Below are 17,012 nucleotides of genomic sequence, written 5' to 3' on the forward strand. Positions count from 1 at the left end.
CATTCTTGTTTCACTCTCTTTTTTAATGAGCCCTAAACATGATATACATTTTCAACTATTGCCCAAGGATGGATGGATAGGACTTGAATTCAGTAATAACACTCAAAATCAGCTAAGTGTCTAGTACTTCCTGAGGAAGATGCAAGCCCCTCAGATACAGTTTGAGGTCTGTAATTATTGGGTTCCTCTCTGGAAATAAAGGGTTAAAGAACTAGCATCTTCTCCAGAGACCTTGCATTTTCTCCTCCCTTTTTCTAAACTAGGAGGTGAGGAGCAAAGAGGGAGAGAGATAAGCTTCAGAAACACCAGGCGCTGAAGGGCAAAGAGAGAAAGTGCAGCTGTAGGCATACATGTATATTTGGTCAATAGTAGCTCATGATATCCAGGAAACCAAGCACATAGGAGGTGCTGGGGCTACAGGGACAAATTTCTTGATTGAAAATTTCCCAAAGGTAAGCACTGTTTGAGAGTAGAGTAATAGTTACATTGGATGCACTGAACTGAACGCAAAGTGTTGTGGTTTGAGTATAAAATTTTAAGGGATGTGCTAGACGGATTAAGAAAGAATAGGGCTGTGAAGTTCCAGCATTATGACAGAAATATGCAAATAATTAAAAATCAGAAGGTTTATTATATCCTGTAGGGGTTAACGATGCCCAATTTTCTTGAAAATAATGAGTCAAGATACAATATTCAAGTTGTCTAATTTTATATCTCATCACCCTAAAACCAATCTATAGTGGTCTAAATAGTTGTCACACTGGAGTTCATTCTTTCCCCCAAACTGAAGATGGAACCTCATCAGAAACTAGATAATTGCCTAGCCAGTCTACAGCCAGAGAGAACTATAAAACTGAACATACAAATGATGGTAACTGCCTCTGGAATAGTTTATCAAATTTAAAATTGCCTATAATTTCTAATTACTTGTGAATATAGTGGAACTTCACAAGTATTGCATCACTGCCAAGCTCTTGTGAAGCCCATGGAGATATCTGTGTATTTGCCACATAGGTGCTGTAATGTTTAAAAAATTCAGAATAATGTATTGTTTATACAGCATTTCAAGGATATCTACAGACATACCAGCCCACAGCGATATTTTCTTTCAGCAACACTGTGTTATTTCTACTGTTATGTAGATAGGAAATTCAACTTCAGTGTAACCATCAGGGTTGTATTGTGGAGCTTTTGACTCATAGCTTCTGTTAGCATAGGTCTAGACCATTTGAAGAAATGTATAGATTCATAACACAATTCCATCACAAAAACTGGAGGGTAGCACGCACCTTTTTCACACACCTCAGGTCTTGATGAACATACCCAAGGTATGATGATCTTAGATACTTGGAGAGCAGTAGCTTGAGAAAGACTGCTTCATTTCAGTCTTCACAAGAATTCACAAGAATAATTTCCAAATATGAATATCCAAAATGATCCTCAGGCTCTGAATTCAGTGTAATTTAGAAAAATCAAAGATAGTCATAGACCTTTCAGATGCTGTTCCTAAACCCTAAATATGCTTTAGCAGAAATTTGTTTCTTTTTCTCCTAGGGAGGTGAATGTATTGGATCATAAACACAGTGTCATACCTCAACATGAAATCATATACCCCAATGTATATAACATGTTAATATAGCCCAAATCCAGGATGAGCTACAATCTTATCTGTCAAAAGATGGTCTGCACTTTGCAATTCCCTGGCATTGGTTTCCAGGGTGGGTATCTCAGTGGGCTTAATGAGAAGCATACAAAGTTCATCAACAGAGAATTGAGGCTATAAAATTCAGGAAATGGAATATTGGGTCAAAGTCTGTGGAAATAATTCAGCAGGAAGCCAAGGATCCTAAGCTGAAGAAGAGCAAATCCAGCAATTAGTTATGATAATGGAAATAATCTCCTAGGGTAAGATTTAATCTGGTTCTTACCACAAGGACTGCAGTACATATCTATATGTACAGAGGATACCAGGTAGCCCCCAAAAAAGGCATCTTGGTGTCATAGTTCTGTTCCCTCGATTAATTTGAGAAGGCAAGAGATTGACACTTTTGCCTCCCTGATCTAAAGGATGTAGTAAATGCACAATACAAAGGCCCTGGTGGAGATCTCTTGCCTACCAGAAACCAGAGCTTGGCAGTTCCAAGAAAATAACAGGTGTTTTGGTGCTGCTAAGCAACAGCTTCAGCTTGTCTCCAGCAGCAGCAAAGAAAACAAGCCTGAGTTATCAACTGAAGGATGCTGGCAAAATGGCCTAGAGTCATTGGTTACAGTTCAATTGCAGCCATCCTCATTTCTCTGGAGAGCACTGTCTGTAGTGACAACACAACATTGAGGACCTGAAGGGGGAAAAGGACTGCATTCCCATTCTCCTACTTCTAAGACACAGATCTTTAGTGAATCTGATGTCACCTGCCAGAGTAAGTGGGGTCAGAGCTGTGCTACTAATTTCTTAACAAGGGGTTCTCCAGTCACAGACAGTAGGGTGGAGGAAAGTAGGGTGGAGGAAAGGACAAAAAATGTCTTTATTTGGTAGTCAAGAAAAACAATAACATATTGTTTCCCTTGCTTTCTCTTTCGGGCCATTTATCTTGAACCAAGTTGGTTGAGAGAGGCAAGAGTGATTAATATCACAAGGTTCACTCCAGCACTCTTCCATCCAGCATCTCTTACATGGATTCAAGCTGAAACTCTTACAATACCTGCCTTAGTTCCTTTGCCCCTGTAAATACAAGTAGGCCACTGCAAGTAGATCCTTCCTTGATGTTCTTCTTCACATTATCTCATGTCCTGCCATGATCACCAGGTTAAATTTTATCATGCTATTTTTTTTTAACTGGGGCTGTGATAATCTCTCAAATTGAGCAAGGTACCCCCCCCCCCCAGCTCATTCCTGAGTGAGGTGTAAACAGTGCTTGAAGCTGATGCAAGTCTCTGGCTATGTGGAGGGCTTCTGAGGTGCTTAATTTGGGCCCTGGTGATGCCTGGCTCACACTGCTGAGCTATTGAAGGTGCATGCAGCTGGAATTACACATTAAGCTGAGCTATAACGTGGTTGTTGGTTTTGGCTTATATACTGTGGAACCCCAGCCTATACAGAGGAGCATGGCTACATTTGATTCCCTATAAGGATGAAAGTTGTAGTTTTACTGGTTGCTTTGGCAGTGACAGTTATTGTGCATTAGTGTTGAAGAGGCAAGGAAGAGTGCGGTGGTTTCAGAAACTAATTAACACTGGGATAATACCAACTTTAGCTCTGGATGGAGCTGGGCTCCCCCAGAAAGAGCTGGTATGCAATCTCGGGGTGCTCCTGGACTCTCAACTCCTGCAGGAATAGTTGATAGAAGCTGTTGACAAGAGGGCCTTTGCCCATTTTCATCTAATGCACCACTTGTGATTGATGCTGGAGCAACAGACCCTGGCTACAGTCACCAGTACCATTGTCATCCCACATATCACCTTGTCACCTCACAGACTACTATAATGTGCTCTACATGGGACTGAACCTTGAAGACCACCCAGAAGTGTGTTTTTGGGGGACACAAATGTTTGTGTACTTTTGTATGCAGATGATGCCATATGATTGGCTAAGAACCCGGATGAATTGCAGCTAATGTTAGATTGTATATGCAATGAGTAACATGGATCTAAAAATTAATTTATGAAAGACCAGGATAAATGCAGTGAACAATGGAAAGCTATACATAAATTATGAAAAACTAGAGCAAGTAGATGAATTTGTGTACTTTGGTAGAACATTTACTAAAGATGGCAAAATGTATGACAGAAGCATGTTGAGATGGTTTAGTCACATAGACCAAATGTTGAGTTGAAAAACAAATATATGAAAAAAGAGTGAATGGGTCAAGAGGAAAGAGAAAAACCAAGAGAATCATGGTTGGATGAAGTAGATGAAATCCTGAAAAAAAGAGAGGTGAGAAGTTTAAAGAACAAAAGGCAATGTATAAATTGATATATGTATATGTGAGAAGTAAGAATAGAAAAGTTCGTTATATTGAACGGTGTCAGTATAAACTAGAATTAGTTGTATTTCCTTTCCTTTTTTCCAGTTCATGTCTTTAATTTCTTTAACATTGTTTCTGATTCCTTTTCTGTATTTTGGATAATGTTGATACCCCAAAACAGAAAAGCATGATGGGCAAGTATATATATGTCTGCACTCCTAATTCTGGAAGCACCTGAGACAGTTGTATGAGGCATTGCAATGACATGGTAATGTTGTTGGAGAGGGTGGGGCTGAATTTTTCAACTATTTAAATTTTGTAGGAATATTTGGCAGCAAATGACAAGTAATAGAAAACTGATGTTAAGCTGTTAAGTGTTAAGCTGTTTCTCAAATTGTACTACTTCTGTACTGCTTCTTAAATTGTACTACCAAAATCACAAAATTGTCACTAAGTTTAGTGTCTTTATTTTGTGGGACCCTGGTATTAAAAAAATGGGGCCAAATCCTACACTAACTGCCAGGCTTCTATGGTTTCCTCACCCAGATGATAATTATTATTCTCTTGGCTACAGGTACAAAATGAATATCTGTTTCTTCTTCCTGAAGATGATGATGTTTATATTTAATGGAGTGATCTTTGTGAGTATATGCTAGGGTGGATGGCAATCCGTTGTGGCAGAGAGTTGGATAAATAGCTCAGGAGCTTGAACAGATGCATAAACGACACTTTTGCAAAATAACTGTGATGCGCAGATGTGAGAAGTTCAATAGCAGTATAAGCCACGTGCGAAAACACTCAGAATGAGGAAGCAATCTCAACATGTTCCATTGTTCATAAAATAGAACTAATACGAAAAGAAAAAAAAAGATTTCCCACCCACATTTCTCTTGTAATGTAATGGCATTCATTGGGAATGGGAAACATTTCTTCCATCCTCCAGTTCTTAGCAAATGCTTCCCTATCCAGCATTGTCTGATAGAGATAATTGCATGGGATAACTGAAGGATTAAGTATCATCTCCTGTTGTTCATCTTCCCTGCAAGTTCATCTACTGTATTCCAGTATGTGTATTTGCTCACCAACATGTAGTTCCACTCTCAGTACAAGTAGTCCTCATTTAATGACCTTAACTGGGACCAGCAACTCTGTCGCTAAGCAATGAGGTCATTAAGTGAAACATCACGTGACCACTCCGCTTAGCAACAGCAGTTCTGGCAATCCCAGTTGCTGTCATTGAGTGAATCCCACGCAGTCGTTAAGCGAGGACCCACCTGGATCCAAGCCATTCTTAGAAAAAGGTAAGGGACTGCCTCCACTTCAATTCCCCTCAGCCACCTCTGTCCTCATCCATCTCTGCTGTTTTGGCCTCCTATCTATCTGCTGACACTGGCTACCACTGCCACCCAGCCCTGCCCGCCACCACCGTGCCCACCACCCACCACACCACATGCCACTACTGTGCCAGCCGGAGCCTTCTTTCATGCTGCCTCCTTTCGCACTGGTGCAGCGGGGCTTCACTCGCACACTGGCCAAGGCCTCCATTTGTGTGCCAGCCAGGGCCTTCTTTCACGAAAGAAGGCCCTGGCTGGTGCACAAAAGAAGGCTGGCACAAAAAAGAAGGCTCTGCTGTGCTGGTGCAAAAGAAGGCCCTGGCTGGCGTGTCAACAGAGGTCCTGGATGGGGTGCAAATGGAAGCCCTGGGTGGAGTGTGAATGGAGGCCCTGAGCCAGTACAGTAGTTGCACGGGGTACACAAGCGGGGCAATGGCAGGCGTAGCAGCATGGGCAACTGGCAGCAGGGGTAGGCAGGCCACCAAAAGGTGGTCGTAAATGCTTCAGATGGTCGCTGAATGAATGGACGTTAAGCGAGGACTACCTATATAGCCTGCAGATATATATAGTTAGATATAGCAATCATCTTTTGAAAGGATACAGTAGTTATGGCTGAAATGTTCCACCAAACTCTGAATGGATTTTAATGCCCATTCTCTGCTTTTTATTAAGAAAGATCAGTCCTTTTTGCTCAGAATTCCAAAGTTTTTATTGCAGAATTAGGGCTTTCTAGTGCAGAAATACCTTCTGATTTCTCTCCCTTTTCCTCCCAGCTAGGGGGCCTGGCTTTGCTGGGCATTGGTATCTGGGTGAAGGTAGATGGTGATTCCTTTGTGAAGATCCTTGGCGTTGCTGCACCACAGTTGATGCTTCTGCTCCACGTGGGTTATTTGTGCATGGCAGTTGGCACCTTCCTTTTCATCATGGGCTTTTTGGGATGTTGGGGAGCTATGAAAGAAAGCAGATGTCTTTTGCTAGTGGTAAGTGATCTGCAAAAAATTTTTGCCATGGGCCAAACATGGGTGTCATGAAGTTGCTAGGCTGTAAGGTTCACACAGGGTTACTCACATCCTGACTTAACTTACGCTCCTGGACTTTTTCTGTCTCCCAGTCCTTCTGAATCTTGACATGCTAGGTACAATCCATAATAAATGAGAACCAGCATTCATCATGAAGGGATCACCAGGCCCTTTTTCAAGCATGTTTGACTTACATTTAGTTTCTGAGGCTGGGTTGAAGTCAGTTTTCAATAGTGGTGTTACTAAAAAATTCCAGTTAGATGGGCAGGAATACTATTTTCTGTTACTTAGAATTCTCTTAATATGTTGATAGTTGGTACAAAGAATTATCCAGCTTGAATTCTTTCTTTATCAGCAAAAGATTGATGAAAGTTTGAAGGAGTTATAGATAGGTTCTGAGGACATGCCCTGAAGCATCTTATGCTTTCAAATTCAAAGTGCTGCACAGCCCTAGTACTGAATGCTATTTGACATTTGAAATAAAACTGTCAGCCCTTCAAGGCAGACCAGGTCAGAAAACAAGCACCACAAGCAGTAAAGAACTCTACTTTATTGATATAGGCTATAATAACAGAATCTTGAAAGTCTGACAGAGTTTCTCTTTCCCTTCCTCTTATACCCAAGAGAGTGAAGGCAGGCTAATCTTGAGTTTCTTCCTCACCTTTTCCTGTCCTCCCAGGCTTACCTGATGTTTTTGTAATTAGCTGCCGCATATTTTCTTCAAAGCCATCTCGCACTCCAATTCTCCTTCTGATCTGGAAAATTTATGAATGTATACAAAATGCATATACAAGTTATTTGAATATTATTGTTATTTATTTTTCCAATGAATGTATTATCGACTGTAGCTGTATCAGAGTATTTAATCAGCTATTTCCATACAATTAGTAAAGAGAGCTTTTTCTAGCTAATAGGCCAAACAATCTTAGCTCTTTATACATTAATATCAGTTAAAATTATTTATATTAGATTGTAAAATCTAGGCATAAGAATTTAGTACTTCAAATTTACAAATTTGTTTTATAATTTAATTACGCTGCACTCCTATATCCCTGCTGCAATATATTCTTATCCAAGAGCTAGATTCATCACACTAAAGGGTATTTATTTCTGAATAGATCTGTATAGTATTAGATTGTGCAGAATATTAAAACTAGATCACAAAGAACTTTAGCATGATAAGATGACTCTTTTCTTTAGCTGTCTGCTTCACCTATAACAAGAATGAAATTTTGGTACATTTCTGGAGGCAACTCTAAATCCTTTGAACACTGTTTCAGGGAATAATCTGAACTAACTGAAGTTCCTTAAGGTAGGGGGGTTCATGGCCATAGTAAATCTGTTATTCCCTAGCAATAAATGCTTTGCTCTTGTGAAGCATATTACTTCACTAGCATGAACAAATGTTTAGGGAAGACCACATGGGGTTTGGGAATATAACAGACCACCATCACCCATCCTGTCAGCCCTCCCAGGTAAACCAGACAGGAAACACGACCAGATGAGCTACTTCTACTTATTTAGGCTACATTAACAGAACCTTGCAAGTCTGAAACTACAAATCTCCCACCATCCCTATTTATCACCTGATCAGTTAGGGTGGGTCCTTTCTAAGTTTCTTTCTCTCTCTGTTACCCAGTTGGGGGCTCCTCCCCTTTTTATCAGATCATTCCCTAGGCAGTATCTCTCCCCCCCTTCCAAGGTTATTCTCACATCCCATTACATCACCCTCCTCTTCAGACTCATCCCCCCCCCTTCCAAGTTCCCAGGGGAAACAGGCTGTGGGCTATGAGAATGAGATGCAGCTGCGTAGGTCTCCTCTCCCGATAACTCCCAAGATCACATGAGGCTTCTCGTAAACCATCTGCTCCAGTCAAAGTGACTGCCGCTCCTCCCTCAGAAATCTGTTGCTCCCACTCCCATTGGTCCTGCATGTCTGATGTGGAAGGAACTGATTCATTTCCCCCTACTCAGTCTCTTGCTATTCCTGAGGCCCCTCCAGCCCACAGAAAAACTCCTCCCACTCATCTTGGTCAGCATCTAACTCCTGCAAGGCTGGTAGTTGCTGAGGATGGGATTTGCTGGGGTACTGGTCGTGAAAGTGGACATCCATTGCTGCCTCCCGTGATCTTTCTGACTCTGGGTAGCCTTTCCAGTGTATTAAGTACTTGACCCACTTCCCTCTGCATCTAGAGTCCAACACCACTTCCGCCTCATACTCTTCCTCCCTGTTTCCTAGACTGGGGGGGGGGGTACTGTTTGTGAACATAGAGTGCAGGGGGGAGCTTCCTTTACAAGCAAAGACCAGTGGACATTGGGTGAATCTCCACTGATGTCAGCAACTGCAAACAAAAAGCCACTGGGTTGATTTGCTTAATCTCTGGGAAAGGGTTTAGAGTAGTATTGATAAAATGTTTTTTGTATGGCCACATTATTCATTAATACAGTATCTCCTTCTTGTACCTTTAATATCATTCTCTTTTCTTTTTCTTTTCACAGTTTGTTAGCCAACCATTTCCCTGGTTTATTTGCAAATTCAAAATTTCTTTGCTCTGCATAATTCAATTTTATTTCCATTTCTCTCATTGTTAACATAGATTACTGTTGCTGTAGAATCTTAATTTGTTGGGAGATATTTGTATTCCCCGAGGAGTTCTTTGATTCTTCTTCATTTCTTTTAATCTCATCCAAAATATTTTGTATTTTCTCTTGCCTCTTCTACTTAAGTTCAGAATTATATTGTATCAGGTAACCTCTGATAAAGGCTTTGCTTGCATCCCAAACCATTCTCATGTCAGTACCTTTATTTAAATTATTTTCAAAAAATTATTTTAATTTCTTTTTACAGTCCTCAACAATTTCATCCTTCTGTAACAACATTTCATTTAATCTCCATCTGAAAGAATTAGATTTTCTTTGATAAACCAGACTCACAGGACTATGATCTGAGAAAGTCTTTAGTAATATCTCTACTTTAGAAATTTTAGTAGCCAAGTCTCTTGAAATCCAAATCATATCTATTCTTGAAAAAGATTTGTGTCTTTCTGAAAAATAGGTGTACTCTCTTGAACTACCATTCTTCTGTCTCCATATATCAACTAAATTGTCCATCAAATCAAACAATAAGGGAAGTTTCAGAAGCAATTAAAAAGAGTAAACTAGGGCCAGATGGACTATCAAGTTTGTATTATAAATGCTTTGAGGATGAACTTTTACAATCTTTACAAAATACAATGAATTCTATTTTACGGGGTGGAAAAATATCAGAGATTTGGAAAGAGGCTAATATAACATTAATACCTAAAGAAGGACAAGACTTGACTTTAGCAAGGAATTAGACCAATATCATTGCTGAATAATGACTATAAATTGTTTACAATGATTTTAACTGAAAGACTGAAAATAATTTTGTGATAATTTATTCATGAGGATCAATGTGGATTTTTACCTAAAAGACAGTTGAAAGAGAATGTTAGAACTGTGTTGGTCATTCTCACATTCCATTACACATCCTTTACTGATAACTAAACTATTTTAAATTATCATATAAAAGAAATAAAATAATAAATAAAAATAGCATTACAATAATGGTTCACAATAACGGAAAAATGCATTCACATTGCAATGCTTGTATCTCAGAGTTTCCCTCTCATTGATTGATTATGTGCCATCAAGTCAATGTCGACCCTTGGTGACCACATAGATTTTCTCCATGATGATCTGTCCCTAACCTGGTCCTTCAGGTCTTCCAACAATGTACCTACCTATTGCCACTGTAACTGAGTCCACCCACCTTGCTGCTGGCCATCCTCTTCTTCTCTTTCCTTCCACCTTTCCCAGCAGTAGTGTCTTCTCCAGGGAACTAGGTCTTCACATAACATGTCCAAAGTAGGGTAATTTGAGCCTGGTCTTTTGTGCCTCAGGTGAGAACTCTGGGTTGATTTGTTTGATAATCCATTTGTCTGTTTTTTTGGCTATCTCAGAAGCCTTCTCTCATAGTGGTTTAGAAATGAAAACCATCTTACTATGAAATATTTTTCTTGCTTTCCTTCCTTGACATCATTGCTTGGAGTATCAAGTCAGGATCGCTTAATGTATTATACCTTTCAACAATTTAGAATATGAATTAATTCAAACTTGTTAACATGGAAATTCCCTTCTCTGCAGTATTATAGTGCCTCATCTATCTAACTACCTTTTAAAGAAACTGTTAAAACTTTTGTCTCCTGCTTTTTGTAAATGATAGAAGAAATAGACTACACTACAACTGTTGTCGATGAATGCCTCTCAGGTGCCAATAACAAGTGTTTTGGTGGGCTGTAAGAAATGAAGATACAGGCTTTGGCTTGAGATGCAAGTGAGAATGTGATTACATTTCTCCAAGGGAAAGAAAGAGACAGGCCACTTAGGAGAAGGAACTATCATAGAATCTTGACAGGAGAAAGCTGGAATTCAGGGACATAGTGGGTGTTAATGTGTATATGATGGTGTCAAAAAAGTCAAGATGGCTGCCATATGATAGAAATCCCACACGCATGATATACATTAAAAGGGAGCAGCACTTCAATCTTGACTTAACACCCCCCCACCCGATGCCCCTGCTGGGATTCACTAGTGCTTGATACAAGGCACTGCAGTTCCAAATCACTAGCCTTGCCATGCCAGGTAATATAATGAGAAATATTTTCCTAGAAGCTCCAGTCCTGTGAGGAACAAGGATCTGAAAGAGTACATTAAAGCTATTATTTAAACTCTTTCAGAAGTCTGGATCACTCACAACTTTGATTAACCAAACATCATTATGAAGCACCTGACAAGTGTCTTAATCTCTCTATGAAGCCTACCCACTTTAGAGACAAGTCTGTTAAAAGATCTGGCTGCTCCATCCTGTCAAATAGGGTGTCCCTCAAATGTTGGCAGGGGACAGTCTCAGGCCACATCATTTTTGGCATGATGTTGCTGCCTTCCATCCATCTCACCAATAGCCCATGTGGACATCAGTTATAGTGGGTATAAGTAGAGTATACATAAAAATGGGTTGCTACATAGATGTTACTGATACTATGAGAACAAACTCACCAAAATAAAGAATTGCACACCTTGCCTACTCACTGCAGTATGTCCCTTTCTCTTTCTGACAACTAGAACCAGTAATATGATGCAATGTTGAATCTCTCTATTTAAAGACATTGGGAGGTTGTTTTAATTAGATTTTGCCTATACCCTGAGCCTGCTGTAATCCTCAGCTGGCATGTCAGAGTTCTGGCTATTGCTGATAATGAACACCATATTCTCTGTTTCCAGTTCTTTGCAGTTATACTAGTAATCTTCATAGCAGAAGTAGTGGGTGCTGTTGTGGTGCTGATTTTCTCCACTGTGGTAAGTTATGGCTAACATTTGGAGACTGATGCCTCTTCAGTCCAAGTTTTGCAGTGAGAAATCATGAAGACAAACTGAGTCATTTATCAAAAGAAAAGTAACACTATCTAATTTGCACAGAAGATGCAGAGTTCCATTGTGTTCTGAAAAAATACCAAAGGGATATTCATATTAACAAACACAACAAAGAGTAGAGTTTGGGGCACGTGAGGGGGTGCTGATAAGGTGGGGCAATGTGCCAATCTCCTGGAAGTGTCCTAGAGTGAGCATCAGAACAAGTCTCTGTTCTGCCCTTGGATGAGGCTCATAAATGACTAAATAAGATGGAAGGACCTGGGTTCTCTTCCTGCCAGTATGAAATGACTGCTTCTGAACCTCATTCATCACTGTCAGTTGTTTTTCCAGGGCCTCTTTTTTGGGGGCAGTGATCTTGTTTTCTCGCATCTATGTATTTCCTCCCTCCCCACCATCTTACCATGTGCTATCCAGTGCCCATCCTGCTGGGATATCTGGAAGTTGTAGTCCAACAGATCTGAAGAGCACCAAACTGGGACAGGCTGATTTAGCATGTTGATGACTATTCCAGGGCATCACCATAGTTCACCCAACTATAGTGAAGGATCTTGAACAGCTGATAAGGAAAATTATACTTTAAAAAGTATTATATAGAAGTAATATTATCATTTGCCATTAATATGCCTCCTTACTCCAGACAGATATATTTGTTCAATATTTGAAAAACTGGGCCATGAAGACTTTAAAAGAAGACTATGGGAGGCAAGAAGACCTCACAGCCATTTGGGACACTACAATGAAGCAGGTAATTCAGCTGGAAAGTCCAATTTCTAACTACATTCTTTTATAGTTGAGGTTTTGAAAGACATTCAGTAGCAGGTGGCACAGTCCTGAGATTTTATGGAGATGTATATGGAGATACTCATATTTCATGTAGTCTTCAGTGATCAGCTGAAATTTCTCACATTGCAGGCAAATTTTGTGTAGCAGCCAATTCTGTAAGGCAATATTTAATAAACTCTTTGGTGGAATATCCTTCTAGTAAATAATTTTTAGGAGTAGAAGGTCCACTTTAGTTGATTAGTTGAACTATTGTTGGTTGACATAGATAAGTTTACTAGGATAGAAAGTGTTCTGTTTTTCAATAGTGGTATGCAAAACATTTCAAATCAAACTGTTCCAAATTTTAAACATCTTGTTTCGAGTATGAAATTTGCAGTCTCAAATGTGGGGGGAGACATCTGTTTTGAATTTGAAGCGGCTCATTTCACAGTCAAAACAGTTGTTTCACACTTGAGGGGAGCCATTGTACCCTCAAAATTGGATGCTTCAATTTTGAAATAATTTGATTTGACACATTTTACATATCCTGGGTTTTATATGATATATTTTGTTACAGGCTTATGGCAGAATGGAAGACTCATACAGTATATACATATGCTTTATGTTTTACATATTTGCATTTTGTTATTTTAGTACTTTGCGGTTGAATAATCTTAATAAAAATACTGGATATTAATACTGATATCAATATAGAGCTTCTAGTTCCTAGGCATCAAGATGTTTATTCTTGTGATATCCTAAGATCAAGAGCTGGAATTTTTCATCATCCACACACAAATGATTCTTTAGCCTATCTATAATAAGAACCATATTATGATAATGCCCTGAAGCAATGCTATATTTTCTTACTACCCCTCAGATTTTATATTCACATAGGATATAATCCAGTAACTGCTGAATATTAACTTGTGATAATATAATGCCAGTGCTCGAATGGCTATCTGGCATGCCACCACCTTCCTGTTTGCCTGTCTTCCAGTTTAACTCAAAGAAATTCTAGGTTTGATTTTGAAATTTGCTACAATACAGCAGCATGCACATTTTAAGTAAATACCAGTGCATGGCGGGTGGGGGTGGGGGAGGATCTTGAGCCCATGGCCAGATCTTTTTTCATTTATGATTTAATTTGCACTTGCATCAAGACTCTTTTGTTTTAATCAGTGCATGCATCCATAAAGTGTAAGGAGGAAGGCATGGACTGAGAAAATACACTGAATTTATATGTGCAGCCCTCTGACCAACATCTGGAAATAACCTTAGAAAATGGCCTATGTAGTTTGTAAGACATTAGGCAGAATGAATTGGATATAAATCTCAAAATGTATATATGCTGAGTTTATGTCTTAGCAGCTTCCTGATAGTTAATATCCTTTCTGGCTCCTTCCCCATCTTTGTAAAGCTGATGCATCTTTCTCTTTTAGCTGAACTGCTGTGGATTCAACAACTATGCCGATTTCAACACTTCCTACTTCTATCACACTCATGAGAAATATCCTTCTCTTTGCTGCCTGTCCAGCAGAGAATGCCAGCAATTTGAAATAGACTACACAAAGCAGGTAACTTTGGTTCCTAAAGATTACAAAAGGCTGGTTGCTTTTCAAGCTTTGTGGCAAGGTTTACTTTTAAGAAGAGTTTAAAACCAAAGCAGCCCATCTAACCTTTGTTAGAGGAAAATGAGGGGACAACCAACCTTTTCATCCCCAAACCTTTTTGATCCCAATTCAAAGCCTACTTGATATTGTTCCGGGCAATTTTGATAATTTCAGATCCTGTTGGAATTCAAGACATTACAAAAACAGGATGTTTTTATACACAGGGAACTGGGTGATTTGGCCCAATAGCTGAGCACACAGAACTACCATCTGGTCAGTGTTCAGCTGTTGACCAGTTACGGACTGCATTGCTCTGCCCCCAGGCCTCACCCCAAAAGATTTTTCACCTCTCCTTAAAGAAATCAAAGAAAAAGAAATAAATTTGACGTTCTTCTGTGTTTGCATCAGTCCCCTTCAAAGTACATAAAAGTGGCGTGCCAGAATCACTCCATTTGGACCCCTTAAGCCAGTCAAACCAGCACACCAACATGAAAAAGAAACACGAATTGGGCAGTTGGACAAATTGGGGCTCTCCCCCACTAGGAAAACAGGTACCTCTCCAGCACCAGGGAACAAAAGCAAGCTGTTTGGACAATGTTATTTTCTGCCTTATTATAGCTATTCCTGAATTACAGGAACACGTGAAAAGGATTGCTTTCACAAGCCATCAGCTGTGGCATCATCTGACCAGTGGGAGGGGGTTCTTACAGTCCCTATTGGATCTGCATCTCTGCTTGGAAGTCCCTTAAATAACAAATGAAAATATGTGTTTTCCTTTGTCAATACATGAGGACAGAAATAATGTATTAATAGCTGAATGCAACATTTGAATCTGAAAACATGATTCTCTATTAAAATTGGCATCATGCACATGTTACAATTGGTGGGAGTAGATACAAAAGTGTTACCAAATGTTTCAGAACAGAATGGTCAAGATTCAACCTGGTATTTACCCCAGAACCTGCTTTCTTTGTGGACATGAGTTTCAGAGGTTTATATGATTCAATATTGGCCTCCCAGAATCAGTTGCAAGTGGGCAGTCATATAAAATGAGTGAGTGAGTGAGTGAGTGAGTGAGTGAGTGAGTGAGTGAGTGAGTGAGTGAGTGAGTGAATTGTTTTCAATATAATTTGGGGGGTATCCTCCCATGTTTCATGTACAGTTCAGAGTTCATTTTTCTAGGAAACAAGGAAGAGCTGCAAAAGAATCTTACTAATTTGTTTGCTGTTTAGCAAGGGTTACAATACATTAAACTACTTTTTTTAAAAGAAAAATGCACAAACTTTCTAAAATCAAGCTAATCAAGTAAAATAATTTCCATGGTCTCCAAGATTGGTGCCTAATGACAAGAACTAAAAATATTTTTTATAGAAATGATGCTAATGCATACACTTTTTAAATAAAGGTTTCTGAATTTTTTCTACTATGCCCCCATTCCTACTTTTTTTTTTAAAGTCTTTATGAGAGTTCCAAGAAATTCAGCTAACTGGTAACATGATCCAGGACTCATGTATCAATATCAACAATGATATTGATATCAAGAGACTTCAATAACACAGATATGTGGTAAGAAATGCTCTCCACTACATCATGTACTTTCTTTTTCCAGGGCTGCTTATTTGAATTTGACATGTTTCTGAACCACAATGGGAAGATTGTCGGAGGAGTAGCTGTAGCAGTTGGGATGGTTGAGGTAGGCTTACATAGGCTCATTCTCCTGTTCTCAAATTACATGACATTATTTATATAGTCCCAAGAATCTGCTTTCCAAAAGTAATTAGATTGTGACTCAGTTTGTTGTGAGAGCCCAGACAGTGTGGATAACTTATGATTCACTGTTTTGTTTGACAGAGGCTCTAGAAGAACTGTATCATTCATCTGATTACCTCTTTTGATCAGATCTAGTTTGGACATCTTTTAACATCCTTCTCCAGTCTGCATTCTTCAGATCTGTAGTGCCTAAATTTCTTGTGCTTCTAAAAGACTCTGGTAATCATAATGCCAAAATCTGAATGGCACCAGCAGATTTAAAATCATACTCCATGTTGTTTCCTTTCCATCACAGCAAAATGTCTCCACTTGTGTCCTGGTCTTCAGAGACATCTGCTGATCTGGGTTATATTGCAGAGACTGCTATCTTAAGCTCATTTCTGATACAGGAATTGATAAATCGTTGCAGAAGAACCACCTCTAAGAGCAGAAATATCTTCCCTCTTTCATGAATTTAGGGCAAGATGCTTTCATTCACCTACAACATTTGTAGACGTTGTCTAGATGTTTTCAGAATATACTGTCATAGAAAGTGAGCCAGCTATGCCTATATCATTTTTTTTTTTTAGTGCAAATTTTCCTCCAAAATGTTATCATAAACCTTCTGAAATCCAGAAAAAAGCAACTGCAATAGCTTCAGCGGGCTTTGAGGAGATTTTAAATCCAGTTTATGTCAGTGGGTGCATCAGATTAGTAAAACAGCATGCAACTTGTTCATGTCAATCTCCTTTCACCTCTTTTTTTGTTTTGTAGCTGGCTGCCATGGTCGTCTCCTTGATCCTCTATCATCATATTGGTACAAAGGTCTGAAGCAAAATACTTCAAGCACCAGCCATGTCAGCCTCCATGCCTGCAGTGAAAGACATAGGACAATTGTCCTCTTTCATAAACAGAAAAAAGCAGTATCTTTCAATGGATTTGTATAGCTACAGAGCTACCAGATCTTGAACCTCATTGATAATGATTATTGATCAGACATTAATTTCCCCTTACTGTTATAAAAATAATTATATAGTCAGACCTGCCAAGAAAATATATAGGCTTCATCTACTACCATTTGTTCTATGTGGTGGGAAGCCCAGGACGTTTTTAGAGAGC

The 17,012-nt window shown here is 39.3% G+C and overlaps 1 protein-coding gene across 1 annotated transcript; it reads left to right on the top strand.

Annotated features, from left to right (window-relative positions):
- Window positions 1-356: 356 nt before the first annotated feature.
- On the top strand, window positions 357-17,012 carry TSPAN16 (tetraspanin 16). The gene is made up of 8 exons (XM_007423038.2): window positions 357-452; window positions 4,537-4,603; window positions 6,070-6,276; window positions 11,620-11,694; window positions 12,407-12,514; window positions 13,974-14,108; window positions 15,754-15,837; window positions 16,668-17,012. Exons 2-8 carry the CDS (start codon window positions 4,544-4,546, stop codon window positions 16,722-16,724), a joined length of 726 nt encoding a protein of 241 aa, XP_007423100.1. The 5' UTR covers window positions 357-452; window positions 4,537-4,543; the 3' UTR covers window positions 16,725-17,012.

The sequence above is a fragment of the Python bivittatus genome, unplaced genomic scaffold, assembly GCF_059951505.1.
Source record: "Python bivittatus isolate LINGU-HERP-01145 unplaced genomic scaffold, Pbiv_v1 ctg000220_np1212, whole genome shotgun sequence".
Lineage (NCBI taxonomy): Eukaryota > Metazoa > Chordata > Lepidosauria > Squamata > Pythonidae > Python > Python bivittatus.